The sequence below is a fragment of the Chlorocebus sabaeus genome, chromosome 9, assembly GCF_047675955.1.
Source record: "Chlorocebus sabaeus isolate Y175 chromosome 9, mChlSab1.0.hap1, whole genome shotgun sequence".
In the NCBI taxonomy this organism is placed as follows: Eukaryota; Metazoa; Chordata; class Mammalia; order Primates; family Cercopithecidae; genus Chlorocebus; species Chlorocebus sabaeus.
The window spans coordinates 67,373,911-67,391,938 of NC_132912.1; the positions used below are offsets into that span (position 1 = coordinate 67,373,911).

At 40.1% G+C, this 18,028-nt stretch overlaps 1 protein-coding gene across 2 annotated transcripts in view; it reads left to right on the top strand.

Moving 5' to 3' along the window:
- P4HA1 (prolyl 4-hydroxylase subunit alpha 1) overlaps positions 1-18,028 on the top strand; it is a 93,128-nt gene that overhangs the window by 65,536 nt on the left and 9,564 nt on the right. For both annotated transcript variants that reach the window (XM_007963074.3, XM_007963073.3), the window contains exon 10: positions 7,356-7,455. In XM_007963074.3, coding sequence (XP_007961265.1) covers positions 7,356-7,455 — 100 coding nt within the window. The remainder of the gene's footprint in view (positions 1-7,355; positions 7,456-18,028) is intronic.

Here is an 18,028-nt window from a genome sequence, read left to right on the forward strand (position 1 = left end):
CTCACATATTAGAAGTGTAGTCTTGCTGTGTAAGAATGTTGCTCCCTTACTCTGCGTATTCTAGTGGTATTTTACGAAATCATAAAGTTATGTTTCTTTTTTTTAACAGCAGAAACTCAATAGAAAGGAAAAAAGCATAGAAATGTTACTCTAATTGAACGCGCAGCTTTGGCCTCAGGTCCTGTCATTAAGGCCAAAAGGAAGATACTTTGGGCTATTTAATTTTTAATGGAAAAAAAAGGACACATATAAAGTTATCTGAAGAAATAGTTCTTTTTTCTCCTGGCACTAAATTGTGTTTTATGGGGAAAAACACTGTATAATTAGTTGACATTTTCAATTTCAGTTATATGAAAGATAAATGATCTTCAAATGGTTTTTCCTATTAAATGCTATAATGTTAAAAAAAAAAAAAATCCCAACTCAGTGAAAGCACTGAGTACTAGAAAGAAAAACCTCTGGATTTCTTAAGATTTAATCTAACACAGGAGTAAGACTTCCAGGTCCTAGAAGAATGGACAGTTAAAATACATTACAGTATAATGATCTCCATTGAATTTTTAGTAATGTTACAATGTAAATTCAGAGCTGAGTTTTTAGATAACCTGATATGTCTATAATAATGTCACTGAAGACAGATTAGCAGTAATGGTTTGTTAAGGATGGGATCCAGATGAATAACTTGAAGATAGTTCTTAAACTAAAGAAAGTCTTAATATATTTTGGGCCAGGTGTGATGGCTCACACCTGTAATTCCAGCACTTTGGGAGGTCAAGCGAGGTAGATTGCTTGAGCTCAGGAGTTTGAGACCAGCCTGGGCAACATGGTGAAACCTCATCTCTACAAAAAATACAAAAATTAGCCGGGCATGGTGGTGCATGCCTGTAGTTCCAGTTACTCAGGAGGCCTGAGGTGGGAGGATTGCTTGAGCCCCGGAGGTGGAAGGTGAGCCACGATAGCGTAACTGCTCTTTAGCCTGGGTGACAGAACCAGACCCCATCTCAAAAAAACGGGAGTGTTACTATATTTTGGAGGGGATTTTACATGGAAGTCAAATTAAATAACTTTCCCATGCATCAGTAGAATTCATTTTCCTCTGTAGTGACTGCAACAGAACTACAATTAAGATGACAGGTTGACAGTTTTTTGTTTTTGTTTTTTAACCTACAATCAACATTAGCTTTAACTGCTAAGACTCAAACCCTTCATTGAGGGTTTTTTTTTTTTTTTTTTTTTGCTCAAGATGGAGTTTTTACTCTTGTTGCCCAGACTCAAGTGCAGTGGCATGCTCTCGGCTCACTGCAACCTCCACCTCCGGGTTCAAGCAATTCTCCTGCCTCAGGCTCCCAAGAAGTTGGGGTTACAGATGTGCACCATCACACCTAACTAATTTTGTATTTTTAGTAGAGATGGGGTTTCACCATATTGGTCAGGCTGGTCTCGAACTCCTGACCTCAAGAGATCCACCCGCCTCAGCCTCCCAAAGTGCTGGGATTATAGGCGTGAGCCACTGCGCCTGGCCGAGATATGTTATGATATAACAAGAAGTGCAAATAAAAACTTAAAAAATTTAAACCATTAAAATATTTTTGCCTTGCTAAGATTGTCAAAGAATAAAAGGATTGAAACTGGCAAGGGTTTTATGAAATGGGTAGGTGTAAATCATTGCAAATGTTTTGGAGGGAAATTTGACATTTATCAAAATGTAAAAGTCATTTAGCAATTCCACATCTAGGAATTTATCCTACAGAGATACTCCCACAAGTGTGCAAAGATATAGACACAGCATTTTTTGTTACAATATTGTTTATAATAGAGAAAAATTAGAAATAACCTATTATTTAACCAGTACTTAATCGGTAGACTTTCATGGCCACTCCTGGAATTAAAGGTTTATGGTGGTGTTCCATTGTTTTTTCAAGAGATGAGGTCTCATTCTGTTGCCAAGGCTGGAGTGTCGTGGTGTGGGTATAGCAACCTCGAACTCCTGGGCTCAAGCAATCTTCCTGCCTCAGCCTTTAAGTAGCTGAAACTATAGGCATGTGCCACCACACTTTGCTCATTTTTTATTTTCATTTTTTTGTAAAGACAAGGTCTCACTATGTTTCCCAGACTGGTCTTGAATTCCTGTTCTCAAGCAATCCTCCTGCCTTGGCTTCCCAAAGTGCTGGGAGGTTATTTTTTATATATATATATTTTTTTCCCAAAAAGCAGTAGTTTAAAAGGCAGTGAGGAATGGGAATATAAAGTGGTGTCACTGCTGTGGAATATAGTCTGCCAGCTCCTCAAAAAGTTTAGGGTTACCACGTAATCCAGCAATTCTATTTCTAGGTACATACCCAAAAGAATTTAAAGCAAGGAGTCAGATACACACCAATGTTCACAACAGCATTTATTCACTATAGCCCAAAGTTAGAAGCAACCCAAATGTCTATCAACAAATGAATGGATAAACATGTGGTATATATAGATAGCAGAATATTATTCAGCCTTAAAAAAGGAAATGAAATTCTGATACCCTGCTTATAACATGGATGAACCCTGAAAAAATCATGTTGGCTGGGTGTGGTGGCTCATACCTGTAATCTCAGCACTTTGGGAGGCTGAGGCAAGCAGATTGCCTGAGTCCAGGAGTTCGACACCAGCCTGGTCACCATGATGAAACCCCGTCTGTACTAAAAATACAAAAAATTTTGGTGGTGCACGCCTGTAGTCCCAGCTACTTGGGAGGCTAAGGTGGAAGAGTCATCTGAGCCTGGAAGGTTGAGGCTGCAGTGAGGCAAGATTGCATCACTGCACTCCAGCCTGGGCAACTGGAGTGAGACCCTGTCTCCAAAAAAGAAAAAAGAAAAAAAAAAGAAAGCACATGTTAAGTGAAATAAGCTAGAATTGACAAACATTATATGATTCTTATTATAGGAGATACCTAGAATAGGCAAATCCATACAGATGGAATGTAGAATAGAGGGTTACCAGGGGTTTTGGGGAGGGAGAGATGGGAGTTGTTATTCAATGGGTACAGTTTTCTATTTGGTTTTGATGAAAAAGTTCTGAAAATGGATAGTGCTGATGGTTGCAAGGTATTGTAAATGTACTTAACACCAGTGAATTGTACACTTAAAATAATTAAAATGGTAAAATTTCTATTATATATATTTTACCATAATTTAAAAAATAGTCTAAATGGCTAATTTTATGTTACATATATTTTACCACAAATTTTTATTTTTATTTTTTTAGAGACAGGTTCTCATTCTGGGGCCCAGGCTGGAGTGCAGTGGTGTGATTGTGCTCCCTGCATCCTTGAACTCCTGGGCTTAAGTAGTCCTTCCGCTTCAGCATCATGAGTAGCTAGGACTACAGGCACACGCTACCATGCCTGGCTAATTTTTAAACTTTTGTGGAGACAGGGTCTTGCTAGGTTGCCCAGACTGGTCTTGAACTCAGGCGATTTTCCTGCCTCGGCTTTACAAAGTGCTGGGATTACAGATTTGAGCCACCGTTCCCATCCTGTTTAACTTTCCTGATGTTATTCTTTGAAGCACAAAAGGTTTTTATTTGGATAATGTCCTGTTTATTCCTTTTGTTGCCTGTAATTTTGATGTCATAGCTAAACCATTGCTTAGTCCAACATCACAAAGATTGCTCCTGTGTTTTCTTCCCACAGTTTTTATAATTTTAGCTTTTACATTTAGGTCTTTGATCCATCTTTTTTTTTTTTTTTGAGATGGAGTCTCGCTCAGTCGCCCAGGCTGGAGTGCAGTGGTGCGATCTCGGCTCACTGCAAGCTCCGCCTCCCGGGTTCACGCCATTCTCCTGCCTCAGTCTCCCAAGTAGCTGGGACTACAGGCGCCTGCTGCCACACCCGGCTAATTTTTTTTTTTTTTTTTTTAGTAGAGACGGGGTTTCACCGTGTTAGCCAGGATGGTCTCGATCTCCTGATCTCGTGATCCGCCCACCTCAGCCTCCCAAAGTGCTGGGATTACAGGCGTGAGCCACCGCGCCCGGCCTGATCCATCTTGAGTAATTCTTTTTAATATAATGTGAAGCGGAAGTCCAACTTCTTTCTTTGCATGTAGATAACCAGTGTCCCATGACCATCTGTGGAATGTAATAAGCATTTCTTGCTTTTGCAGTTTTAAAGGAGTAAAGTGAAAGACTAGAGTGGTAATTTGCTAGAATGGCTAAAGTGAAGGTATTTTTTTTGGTAGCAAGAGACTTCAGTAAGCAAGCATTGACAAGGAGGAGATTAAAGATAAAAGGGAGGCAATAACTGCTGGAGTAAGGCATCTAGAGTTAGAAAGGATAGTATCAAAAGCATAGATAAAAATTCTGCCTCTGTAAGGCTGAAGGACGATGATTCCGCCAAAGTACGAGAGGAAATGATAAGACTAGATATTTAAAAGTTGTTGGTAGCAGGGAGGGAAGTTGAAGATATCAGAAGACAGGTTCTCTGTGGGTGATAGGTTCCAGGATGGAATAGGAACAGTTTGTTCATGAGGCATTTAGTTTGAAGCTTTATTAGAATACTTGCCAATTTAGCATTGCAATTACCTGTAAAAATCAAGTCAGTAGTTGGTTGGTTGCTTATAAAGTTCAGATATCCATCAAATAGTGCCAGGCAGGAAAGACAGGTACATTGACATATACCAGATTAGTGCTACCAGGAACTTGGGGCAGAATTAGAAGAAAAAAATTCTTAATATACTTAAGCAGCTGTATTCTTTACAACAGTAACACTTTGATTCTTCCCATTTTTGCTACACTGAGGAATTCTATAATTCTCAGCCAGTCCCAAAAAATTTGCAAGAGATCACCAAGCAAGTAATTTTAGTAATATAGGATAAACCTTAGATTCATCTAAGAATCTACCCTGTTTGTCGTGTTAGTTTCATGTTGGATTAGTAAAAATTTCTTTCTTCTCCATGTCTTCCTCCTGTTAAAGAAACGCACACACACTCTCTTTTGCTCGCTCTCTCATGCTTGCTCGCTTCCTTTGTCTGCCTCTGGAAGCTTTGGCTTCATCTGGCAAGGGGAGGGGTAAAGGAAAGCTCCTCTAAACAAGTGGTAACTAAGGTGATATCCAAAGTCTCAATTTTGCAAAGTGAAAAAGAATATTCTGGGCAGAGAGAAGAGCGCACTCGCTAGCCTTAGGGCTAGAGGAAATACGTTCTTGAGGAAATGTTGCTGCGGTCCTGAGAGGGAGGCAGAATATAGTGTTGGAGGCTGTAAATTAGGAGACCAAGGCAAAGCAGTCTGAGACACTGGAGGAATGCCTGGAGAATGAGTGTTTGAGATAGTTTCCAAAAGGATGAGTGTTGTCACAAATGTTACCAAAGGAACAAATACAATGAGAATTGAAAAATGTCATTAGATTTAGAAGCACAATAGGGCTATGGGTAACATTAGCAAGAGCAATTTTGAGGGAGTGATATAAGTGACTAAAGCTAGATTACAATGAGTTCAGAGATTAGGAATCTGACAAAGTTAGCTTGAAGAGGGAAAAGAAAGATTGGTAACTGGAGGGATATACAGAGTTGGGGAAATAATTTTTAATTGTAAAGGTGATTATTTCCTCTGAAGTAGGAGATACATTATCTACTGAGTGAAGGGAGAGGCTGAAGTGAGTTAGGGTACAGAGTGGAAGAGGAAGTAAAAGTGAAGAGCCCATTTGAAGGTGGTATTCGTGAATTTTTAGTGGGACATATCTGCCCTATTTCATGACTTTCTCCAGTAGGGTTTGGTGACACAGATATAAGCTTGGAGAAAAGAGATTTATCCAGGATTGTTTTTGCCAGACAGTTGAGTTTAGGCATTTAGAAAGAATGTTGTTTAAATGATGAGCTATGGAATCAAAGCTCAGTGAGAGAAGTGAAGAAAGTGAAGGACTGATTGACTGGTTAAAAAAGGGATATAGTTGAATTTGGGGGTACCATTTAAAATTGAGATATAGTTCCCGTATCATAAAATCCACTCTTTTAAAGTATGCATTTCAGTGGTTTTTAGCCTTGTGCAACTATAACCAATGTCTAATTCCAGAACATTTTTGTCACTCAAAAAAAATCCTGTACCCATTAGGAGTCATTTCCCATTCCCCCCAGCCCCATCCCCTGGCAACCAGTAATCTATTTTCTATTATCTATGGATTTACCTCTTCTGTATATTTCATAGAAGTGGCATTATATAACATGTGACCTTTTTATCTGGCTTGACTTAATATGATGTTCCATCCATGTATGTAGAGACAGGGTGTCACTCTGTTGCCCAGGTTGGAGTGCAGTGGTGTGATCATAATTCACTGCAGCCTCAAACTCCTATGCTCAAGTGGCTCTCTTGCCTCAGCTGCCAGAGTAGCTGGAACTACAGGTGCATGCCACCATGCCCAGCTAATTTTTAAAATGTTTTGTAGAGTTGGGGTCTCACTGTGTTGCCCAGGCTGGTCTCAAACTCCTGGCCTCAAGTGACCTTTCCACCTCGGCCTCCCAAAGTGCTGGGATTACAGGCATGAGCTACTGTGCCTCACCAGTACCTTTATTCCTTTTTGTGATACATAATATTCCAGTGTATAGATATACCATATTTTATGTGTCCATTGATAAATTGATGGATATTTGGGTTATTTCTACTTTTTGGCTATTATATGTAATGATGCCATAAAAAAATTCTGTACAAGTTATTGTATGGACATAAGATTTAATTTCTCTTGGATACATACCTAGAAGTAAATTGCTGGGTCATTTGGTAGCTGTGTTTAGCATTTTGAGCAAGTACCAAACTGTTTTCCAAAGTGGCTGCACCTTTTACATTCCCATCAGCAATGTATGAGGGTTCCAGTTTCTTCACATCCTTACCAACCCCTATAATTGTCCATCCTTCAGTAGGTGTGTTTGGGTACCTTTTCAAAATTTAGGCAGTAAGCAGAATTTTTTTCTTACAAAATATTAGCATTATGTAGATCAAGCTAAAGACCCTATGACTTCCACCATAGTCAGTTCCTGTACCTTACCTAGAAGGAACGCTGTCTTGTTTGGTATGGTTTTTTAAAGAATTTTTTTAAGTTCTCAATGTAGGTGGCTTTCAATGTAGCCTCCTTACATTAATCCAATGGTTTTCATAGAAGTGTTATAATAAATTTGATTAGTTTTTTCCTTCCCAACCTCTAACAGTAGAATGTGACATTTTAAAAAATTACATTATCCATTCATAAAGATGATAGTAAGCAAGAAAATGAACTAAATGCTATCAGTAAAGGTTTATTGTCCTATATATTAAATATTATGGCTTTCAAAATAACAGCTATTAGTCTCCATGTAATGAAACATTATCAGTAAAACTAATATTCTTCTTATTCTTAGTGCCTGGCTCTCTGGCTATGAAAACCCTGTGGTGTCTCGAATTAATATGAGAATACAAGATCTAACAGGACTAGATGTTTCCACAGCAGAGGAATTACAGGTAGGTAATCACATTATCCTTAAGTCATTTTTTCTCTTCAAGAGATGCTTCAGAGGAGATTTCCTTTACACTGAACAGGTAGTCCTCAATTTGCATGATAGTTTAGGACCTTAAAAAGTGACCTGTAAGCTGCAACCATGCAAAGTGATTTTAATAATGGGAAAAATTATGATTGTTCTGTGACTTTTAAATTTCTTGTCAAAACATGAAAACTCTCCCTGTTGAGTATAGATGTCTAGGGAAATGAAAAATACTTATCACTAATATTAAGTGCACTGTAATTTTTTTTTCTATCCCCCAGACCTCAGTTTGCCTGTCAAGTGGCCAGGGTGGGTTTTAATAAATAGTTTTGGTTTTTTTTTTTCTTTTTATTCATTTATTTATTTATTTTTAAGCAAATCGTTTTCCTTTATTTGTAATAGTGAAACATAGGACTGACTTTTTTTTATCACTTCTCTTTTTCTGCTGTTACTTTTATGTCTATAAATCATTTGTCATCAAAAGCAGCTGTCTCAAAATAATTCTTCACTCTGTCATAATCACAACTTGACTCAGAATATCTGTAGCAAACAGGTATATATAGGAATGTTAGTTATAGAGAATAAACATAAAATCAATGTATAATAATCTCATTTAGTTTCAATAGTAATAAATAAATAAATAAATAAGCCTAGGCCTATAAACCAGAGAAAAGAAACAGCTTAGTCTTCCCCTTTGTCAGCATTATTTCTATTCCTTAGTCTTTTCCTATAGAAAAATACTTTTAAAAATATTTGAGTTCCCTTTTCTGTATTAGATTTTTTTTTTTTTTTTTTTTTTGGAAATTATCAACATATGCACTAAAAAAACGAATGCCTTTGTTATAGCCTTTCTGGTTGCAATTTTTTTTTTTTTTTTTTTGTGATGGAGTCTGGCTCTATGGCCCAGGCTGGAGTGCAGTGGCATGATCTCGGCTCACTACAACCCGTCTCCTGGTTCAAGCGATTCTCCTGCCTCAGCCTCCCAAATAGCTGGGATTACAGGCATGCGCCACCACCCCGAGCTAATTTTGTATTTTTAGTAGAGACGGAGTTTCACCATGTTGGTCAGGCTGGTCTTGAACTCCTGACCTCAAGGAGTTCAAGAATTCCTGACCACCTGCCTTGACCTCCCAAAGTGCTGGGATTACAGGCGTGAGGCACTGTGCCTGGCCTGGCTGCAAAATTCTGAGACAGATGCAGTCAATATGCAGCTCATAAATTCATTAGAAAGGTGATACTTTTGCTTTTGCTTCTTTTCAACCTTTTTTGTTTTTCTTTTTTTTGAGACAGTCTCACTGGAGTGCAGTAGTGCAATCTTGGATCAGTGTGACCTCCGCTCCCTGGGCTCAAGTGATTCTCCTGCCTCAGCCTCCCAAGTAGCTGGGACCACAGGCACATGCCGCCACACTTAGCTAATTTTTGTGTTTTCAGTAGTGATGGGATTTCACCGTGTTGGCCAGGCTGGTCTCGAACTCCTGGCCTCACGTGATCTGCCTGCCTTGGCCTCCCGAAGTTTTGGGATTACAGGTATGAGCCACTGTGCCTGGCCTCTTTTCAATTTTAAATAATAAACTGTCGTCCGGGTCTGGCCAAAAAGAAGAAGTGGATTGTCTTGGCAGTATGGGCTCCTTTTTGGTTCCATATGAACTTTAAAGTAGTTTTTTCCAATTCTGTGAAGAAAGTCATTGGTAGCTTGATGGGGATGGCATTGAATCTGTAAATTACCTTGGGCAGTATGACCATTTTCACAATATTGATTCTTCCTATCCATGAGCATGGAATGTTCTTCCATTTGTTTGTGTTTCTTTTATTTTGTTGAGCAGTGGTTTGTAGTTCTCATTGAAGAGGTTATTCACATCCTTTTAAGTTGGATTCCTGGGTATTTTATTGTCTTTGAAGCAATTGTGAATGGGAGTTCACTCATGATTTGGCTCTCTGTTTGTCTGTTATTGGTGGATAGGAATACTTGTGATTTCTGCACATTGATTTTGTATCCTGAGACTTTGCTGAAGTTGCTTATCAACTTAAGGAGATTTTGCGCTGAGACAATGGGGTTTTCTAAATATACAATTATGTCATCTGCAAACAGGGACAATTTTATTTAATTTCCTAATTGAATACCCTTTATTTCTTTCTCTTGCCTGATTGCCCTGGCCAGAACTTCCAACACTATGTTGAATAGGAGTGGTGAGGGAAGCCATCCTTGTCTTGTGCCAGTTTTCAAATGGAATGCTTTCAGCTTTTGCCCATTCAGTATGATATTGGCTGTGGGTTTGTCATAAGTAGCTCTTATTAGTTTGAGATATGTTCCATCATTACCTAGTTTATTTAAAGCTTTTAGCATGAAGCGCTGTTGAATTTTATCAAAGGCCTTTTCTGCATCTATTGAGATAATCATGTGGTTTTTGTGATGGTTCTGTTTATGTGATGGATTACGTTTATTGATTTGTGTATGTTGAACCAGCCTTGTATCCCAGGGATGAAGCCGACTTGTTTGCAGTGGATAAGCTTTTCGATGTGCTACTGGATTCGGTTTCCCAGTATTTTATTGAGGATTTTTGCATCGATGTTCATCAGGGATATTGGTCTAAAATTCTTTTTTTGTTGTATCTCTGCCAGGCTTTGGTATCAGGATGATGTTGGACTCATAAAATGCGTTAGGGAGGATTCTCTCTTTTTCTATTGATTGGAATAGTTTCAGAAGGAATGGTACCAGCTCCTCTTTGTATCTCTGGTAGAATTCAGCTGTGAATCTGTCTGGTCCTGGACTTTTTTTGGTTGGTAGGCTATTAATTCTTGCATCAATTTCAGAGCCTGATATTGGTCTATTCAGAGATTCATCTTCTTCCTGGTTTAGTCTTGGGAGGGTATATGTGTCCAGGAATTTATCCATTTCTTCTAGATTTCCTAGTTTATTTGCATAGAGGTGTTTATAGTATTCTCTGGTGGTAGTGTGTATTTCTGTGGGATCGGTGGTGATATCCCCTTTATCATTTTTTATTGCATCTATTTGATTGTTCTCTCTTTTCTTCTTTATTAGTCTTGCTAGAGGTCTAGTAATTTTGTTGATCTTTTCTAAAAACCAGCTCCTGGATTCGTTGATTTTTTTTTTGAAGGGTTTTTTGTGTCTTTATCTCTTTTAGTTCTGCTCTGATCTTAGTTATTTCTTGCCCTCTGCTAGCTTTTGAATGTGTTTGCTCTTGCTTCTCTAGTTCTTTTAATTGTGATGTTAGGGTGACGATTTTAGATCTTTCTTGCTTTCTTTTGTGGGCATTCAGTGCTATACATTTTCCTCTACACACTGCTTTAAATGTGTCCCAGAGATTCTGGTACGTTGTGTCTTTGTTCTCATTGGTTTCAAAGAACATCTATTTCTGCCTTCATTTTGTTATGTACCCAGTAGTCATTCAGGAGCAGGTTGTTCAGTTTCCATGTAGTTGTATGGTTTTGAGTAAGTTTCTTAATCCTGAGTTCTAATTTGATTACACTGTGGTCTGAGAGACAGTTTATTGTAATTTCTGTTCTTTTACATTTGCTGAGGAGTGCTTTACTTCCAGTTATGTGGTCAATTTTAGAATAAGTATGATGTGGTGCTGCGAAGAATGTATATTCTGTTGATTTGGGGTGGAGAGAGTTCTGTAGATGTCTATTATAATGGTCTGCTTAGTGCAGAGCTGAGTTCAAGTTCTGGATATCCTTGTTAACCTTCTGTCTTGTTGATCTAATATTGACAGTGGGGTGTTAAAGTCTCTCATTATTATTGTGTGAGAGTCTGAGTCTCTTTTTAGGTCTCTAAGGACTTGCTTTATGAATCTGGGTGCCCCTGTATTGGGTGCCTATATATTTGGGATAGTTAGCACTTCCTGTTGAATTGATCTCTTTACCATTATGTAATGGCCTTCTTTGTCTCTCTTGATCTGTGTTGGTTTAAAGTCTGTTTTATCAGAGACTAGGGTTTCAACCCCTGCTTTTTTTTTTTTTTTCTTCTTCTTTCCATGTGCTTGGTAGATCTTCCTCCATCCCTTTATTTTGAGCCTGTGTGTGTCTCTGCACATGACATGGGTCTCCTGATGGGTCTTGACTCTATCCAGTTTACCAGTCTGTGCCTTTTCATTGGGGCATTTAGCCCATTTACATTTAAGGTTAATATTGTTATGTGTGAATTTGAACCTGTCATTATGATGTTAGCTGGTTATTTTGCCCGTTAATTGATGCAGTTTCTTCATAACATCGATGGTCTTTACAATTTGGCATGTTTTTGCAGTGGCTGGTACTGGTTGCTTCTTTCCATGTTTAGTGCTTCCTTCAGGAGCTCTTGTAAGGCAGGCCTGGTGGTGACAAAATCTCTCAGCATTTGCTTCTCTGCAAACGATTTTATTTTTCCTTTACTTACGAAGCTTAGTTTGGCTGGATATGAAATTCTGGGTTGAAAATTCTTTAAGAATGTTGAATATTGGGCCTCACTCTCTTCTGGCTTGTAGGGTTTCTGCCGAGAGATCCGCTGTTAATTTGATGGGCCTCCCTTTGTGGGTAACCCGACCTTTCTCTCTGGCTGCCCTTAACACTTTTTCCTTCATTTCAACCTTGGTGAATCTGACAATTACGTGTCTTGGAGTTGCTCTTCTCATGGAGTATCTTTGTGGTGTTCTCTGTATTTCCTGAATTTGAATGTTGGCCTGCCTTGCCAGGTTGGGGAAATTCTCCTGGATAATTTCCTGAAGAGTGTTTTCCAACCTGATTCCATTCTCCCTGTCACTTTCAGGTACACCAATCAAATGTAGATTTGGTCTTTTTAGATAGTTCCATATTTCTTGGAAGCTTTAGTAGTTTCTTTTTACTCTTTTTTTCTGAACTTGTGTTCTCACTTTATTTCATTAATTCCATCTTCAGTCACTGATGCACTTTCTTCCACTTGATCCAATCGGCTATTGAAGCTTGTGCATGCATCACGAAGTTCTTATGCCATGGTTTTCAGCTCCATCATTTAAGGTCTTCTCTACACTGTTGGTTCTAGTTAGCCATTCGTCTAATCCTTTTTTCAGGGGTTTTAGCTTCCTTGCAATGACTTAGAACATGCTGCTTTAGTGGGGAGAAGGTTTGTTATTACCAACCTTCTGAAGCCTACTTCTGTCAACTCATCAAAGTCATTCTCCATCCAGCTTTGTTCTGTTGCTGGCGAGGAGCTGCAGTCCTTTGGAGGAGAAGAGGTGCTCTGGTTTTTAGAATTTTCAGCTTTTCTGCTCTGGTTTCTCTCCATCTTTGTGGTTTTATCTACCTTTGGTCTTTGATGTTGGTGACCTACAGATGGGGTTGGGTGTAGATGACCTTTTTGTTGATGTTGATGTTATTATTTTCTGTTAGTTTTCCTTCTAACTGTCAGGTCCCTCAGCTGCAGGTCTGTTGGAGTTTGCTGGAGGTCCACTCCAGACCCTGTTTGCCTGAGTATCACCAGCAGAGGCTGCAGAACAGCAAATTTGCTGCCTGATCCTTCCTCTGAAAGCTTTGTCCCAGAGGGGCACCCAGCTGTATGAGGTGTCTGTTGGCCTCTACTGGGAGGTGTCTCCCAGTTAGGCTACATGGAGGTCAGGGACCCTCTTGAGGAAGCAGTCTTCTGTTCTCAGAGCTCAGACGCCATTCTGGGAGAACCACTGCTCTCTTCAGAGCTGTCAGACAGGGATGTTTAAGTCTGCTGAAATTTCTGCTGGCTTTTGTTCAGCTTTGCCCTGCCCACAGAGGTGAAGTCTATAGGGGCAGTAGGCCTTGCTGAGTTGTGGTGGGCTCTGCCTAGTTTGAGCTTTCTGGCTGCTTTGTTTACCTAATCAAGCCTCAGCAATGGTGGACGCCCCTCCTGCAGCCAGCAGAGTGCTGCACTAGCAGTGAGCAAGACTCCGTGTGCGTGGGACCCACTGAGCCAGGCACAGGAAAGAATCTCCTGGTCTGCCAGTTGCTAAGACCATGGGAAAAGCACGGTATGTGGGCGGGAGTGTCCTGTTTTTCCAGGTACAGTCTGTCATGGCTTCCGTTTGCTAGAAAAGGGAAATTCCCTGACCCCCTGCACTTCCCAGTTGAGGCAATGCCCTGCCCTGCTTTGGCTCATTCTACATAGGCTGCACCCACTGTCCAACCAGTCCCAATGAGATGAACCATGTACCTCAGTTGGAAATGCAGAAATCCCACATGTGAGTGAGAACATGTGATATTTGTCTTTCTGTGCTGGGCTTATTTAATATAATGAACTCCGGTTTCATCCCTGTGACAAGATTACATTCTTATGGCTGAATAGTGTTTCATTATATATAAGCACCACATTTTCTTTATCCATTCATCTGTTGATGGACACTTAGGTTGATTCCATACGTTAGGTATTGTGAATAGTCCTGCAATAAACATGAGAATGTGGATATCTCTTCATCATGCTAATTTCCTTTCTTTTGGATATATACTTAGCATTGGGATTGCTGGATCATATGGTAGATGTATTTTTAGTTTTTTAAGGAACCTCTACACTGTTCTCCATAGTGATTGTACTAATTTACATTCCCACCAGCAGTGTATGAGCATGCCCCTTTCTCTTCATCCTTGCCCAGTATCTGTTATTTCTGGTTTGTTTTGTTTTTTCTTGAGATGGAGTCTTACTCTGTTGCCCAGGCTGGAGTGCAGTGGTGTGATCTTGGCTCACTGCAGCCTCCACCTCCTGGGTTAATGCAGTTCTCCTGCCTCAGCCTCCTGTGTAGCTGGGATTATAGGCCCCCGCCACCATGCCCAGCTAATTTTTGTATTTTTAGTAGAGACAGGGTTTTACCATGTTGGCCAGGCTGGTGTTGAACTCCTGACCTCAGGTGATCCACCCACCTCGGCCTCCCAAAGTGCTAGAATTGTAGGTGTGAGCCGCTGTGCCCGGCCAGGATGTTGAATTTTTTTGAAAGCTCTTTCTCCATCTGCTGAGATGATCATATGGTTTTTTATTCTGTTTATGTGGTGAATAACATTTATTGAACCAACCTTGCACCCCACAAATAAAGCCTACTTGATTGTAGTAAATTAACTTTTTGATGTGCTGCTAGGTTTTGTTTTCTAATATTTTTTTTGAGTATTTTGTGTCTATGTTCATCAGGAATATCAGCCTGAAGTTTTCTTTATCATGTCTCTGATGAGTTTTGGTATCAGAATGATGCTGGCTTAATAAAATGAGTTAAGGAGGAGTCTTTCCTTCTCAGTTTTTTGGAATAATTTCAGTAAGATTGATACTAGCTCTTCTTTGTATGTCTGGTAAAATTCGGCTGTGAATCCATCCAGTCCAGGGCTTTTTTTGGTCAGTAGGTTTTTGTTTTGTTTAATTACAATTCAATTTCAGAACTCCTTATTGGTCTGTGAAGGGTTTCAGTTTTTTTTCTGGTTCAGTCATGGGAGGTTGTATGTTTCCAGGAATTTATCCATTTCTTAGGTTTTTTATAAAAGTTTGTGTGCATAGGGGTGTTAATAATAATCTGTAAGGACTTTTTATATTTCTTTGGGGTCAGTTGTAATGTCACCTTTGTTATTTCTGATTGTGCTTATTTAGATCTTTCTTTTTCTTTGTTAATCTAGCTATCTTGCTGTTTTTAGAATTCTTTGATGTTTGACAATCTGACTAAAATGTGCTTCAGAGAGGACTTTTTTGGGTTGAATCTATTTGGGGACTTTTGAACTTCCTGGAGTTGGATACCCTTCTCTCTTCCCCAGACTTGGGTAGTTTTCAGCTGTTATTAAATAGGGTTTCTATGCCTTTTACCCTTTCTTCTTCTGGAACTCCTGTAATACAAATGTTTAATGGTGTTCCATAAGTCTTGTACGCTCTCTTTGTCCTTTTTCATTATGTTTCCTTTTTTTCCCCCTCTGAGTAATACCAAACAATGTATCTTCAGGTTCAGAGATCGTTTTGCTTAATCAAGTGTGCTGGTGCAGCTTTTTTTTTTTTTTTTGAGATGGAGTCTGGCTCTGTCGCTAGGCTGGAGTGCAGTGGCGAGATCTCAGTTCACTGCAGCCTCCGCCTCCCAGGTTCAAATGATTCTTCTGCCTCAGCCTCCCGCATTCATTGAATTCTTCAGCTGCAGGAATTTTGTTTGGTTCTTTTTTATGATATCTTTCTTTTTTGAAATTCTGATTCATATCATGAATTATTTTCCTGATTTCATTGAATTATCTATCTGTATTTTCTTTTATCTGTTTGAGTTTCCTGAAGATCATTATTTGAATTTTTTTCTAGCTAGGTGTTTTCCTTTTCATTTGGGCCTGTAACTAGAGAGTTACATTCTCAGCAGTGTCATATTTCATTGCTTTTTAATGTTTCATGTTTCCTGCATTGGTGTCTTTGCATCTAGTGGAACAATTGGCTCTTTTAAACTTTCCGCTTCAGTTAGACTGTTTGGGAAGGGTGTGGTGACTCTGTTTCCAGGTAGGTTCAGTACTGTAGTCTCTTGTAGCTTCTTCAGCTGTATTCATTGTCAACAATAACTGTGGATGCCTCAGCAGCCTAGGCTGGAGAAGTTTGTGGTGGTGGTCGCTGTGGAGTACATTGTTAGTATCTTCAGTGGCAAGAGCTTTTGGAATCCTTCCATTCTTGTTTTCCGCACAGTAGGGAGTTTTAGCCAATGGGAGTCTTCTTGTGGCAGGTCTGACATATCCTACAAGCAGCTGCCATAGTGCTGCAATCCAGGTTCAAGCGTTTGGAGTGGCTGTGGGGCTAGGATCCTGGTCTCAGGGTCTCACATACTATTGTAACACCTGGGTCTTAGGGTACAGGGTCACTCTCTATGGCAGGGTTGGATGTAGGTTGCCTATAGTGCCAGGATCTGTGACTCTGAGGCACCCTCTAGCTGCTTAGAAAAAGAGTGTCAGTATGTAGCTGTGAGTCTACCCCTGGCGGACTGGGCACAGCCCTGGCCCAACTCTAGGGAAGAGAGGATGCTCTGGAGGTTTGAGTCTGGGATGCAGGGTTTGGCTATGATTTAGGAGCCTGAGCCAATAGGGTTAGTGGCAACTCCTATCCCTGGGGATGAGGCACCATGTAGTAGTCACTCTAGAACCTGGATTGGTGGGCTCAGATGGATCCCAGACTCTGAGGCCAGGTACAGCAGGAACAAGCACCCCTGAATGGCCAACCATGCCTGTTGTTTGGGCCCTGTGGGGCGGAGAGCAGCACAGCAATGACTTCACTCACCAGAAAGAGAATTGTCTCAGTAGCGCAGACTCTCCAGGGAAGCAGGGTACTAGAGTTATTTGTCCTGCAGGGCACCTCTTTCAGCTTAGCCACTGCTCTGTTTCCCTGGGTCCTTGGGTACTACTTCAGCCCTGGGATGTGCAGCTGCTCAGCTTGGCCAGTGCAACAATTTCGCAAGGGTGATGTGCTGTTTCAGCTCAGGCTGAGGGGACATGACTGCTCTGGGTGGCCCAGGCATCATTTCCCTGGGATGCAGTGTTCTGCCGAAGTACTGTTTTCTTGGGAGGGAGTACACAGCTCCAGCTCCTGCCTCAGGGAGTCGGAGGAGGGGTGGGTAGAGCAGTTCCATCTCCCTTGACCCCACCGGAAAGGGTATAACAGCTGCTGGCATCTCTGCTTGGGAATGTCAGGCTTCCAGATAGGCCTTAGGCCTTCATTCCTGGCTTAGCTTCAGGGATGAAGGGTTGCTGTGGCTGCTGGCCCCCAGAGCAAGACACACTCCAGCAGTAGTTCCAGTTTCACCATTAACACTCTTACTTATGTTCTCCTTTGATTTTGTCAGCATTTTATTGTGTTGTGTGATTGAGGGAAAGAGTTAAGTATCATTCTCACTTTAACAAATAAGAAAACTGAGATTATATCCAAAGTTACATGGTAATTAAGAGAGCTGGAACTTGAACTCAGACCAAATATTTTTCTTACATTTTGCTGCGTCACACTGGGACATTGTCATAAGCAACTGAAGTTGTTAGGGCCCCTCGGCAGGAATAATTAAATTGGTGTTAACTTTTCTTTCCTTTTTTAGCAGGGAAAAAATATGTAAGAAAAGATATTTTATTAAAGTAGATTGCAAGTTCGCCAGCATTTGGGGCTTTGGAAAACATTTTTTATTTAAGTTCCAAAGGAAAGTCTTTAGTGAAACAAAATAATAGAAATCTCAAATTTTAGCTTATGTATTAAATTTTTAAACATTAGCTGGGTGTGGTAGCATGCACCTGTAGTCCCAGCTACTCAGGAGGCTGAAGTGGGAGGATCACTTGTGCCCCCAAAGGTTGAGGCTGCAGTGCGCTCTGATTTCATCACTGCACTTCAGCCTGTCTCTGGTGGGGGGGTGGGGAGGGGTACATATATATAGATATAAATATATATAGATCTATAGATACAAAGATCTATATCTATAGATATACAGTAGCTGTCCTTTGTTTTTCATCCCTATTTTCATAGGAACTCTCATTGATTTTAAATACTTTTCATTTCTCTGTAAATACCTGACCATGGTCTATAAAAGTCCAAAAAATGAGGTTCATAGATTTTTTTGAATAGTAATCTTTATAGTTCTTTTCTTTCATGCTTT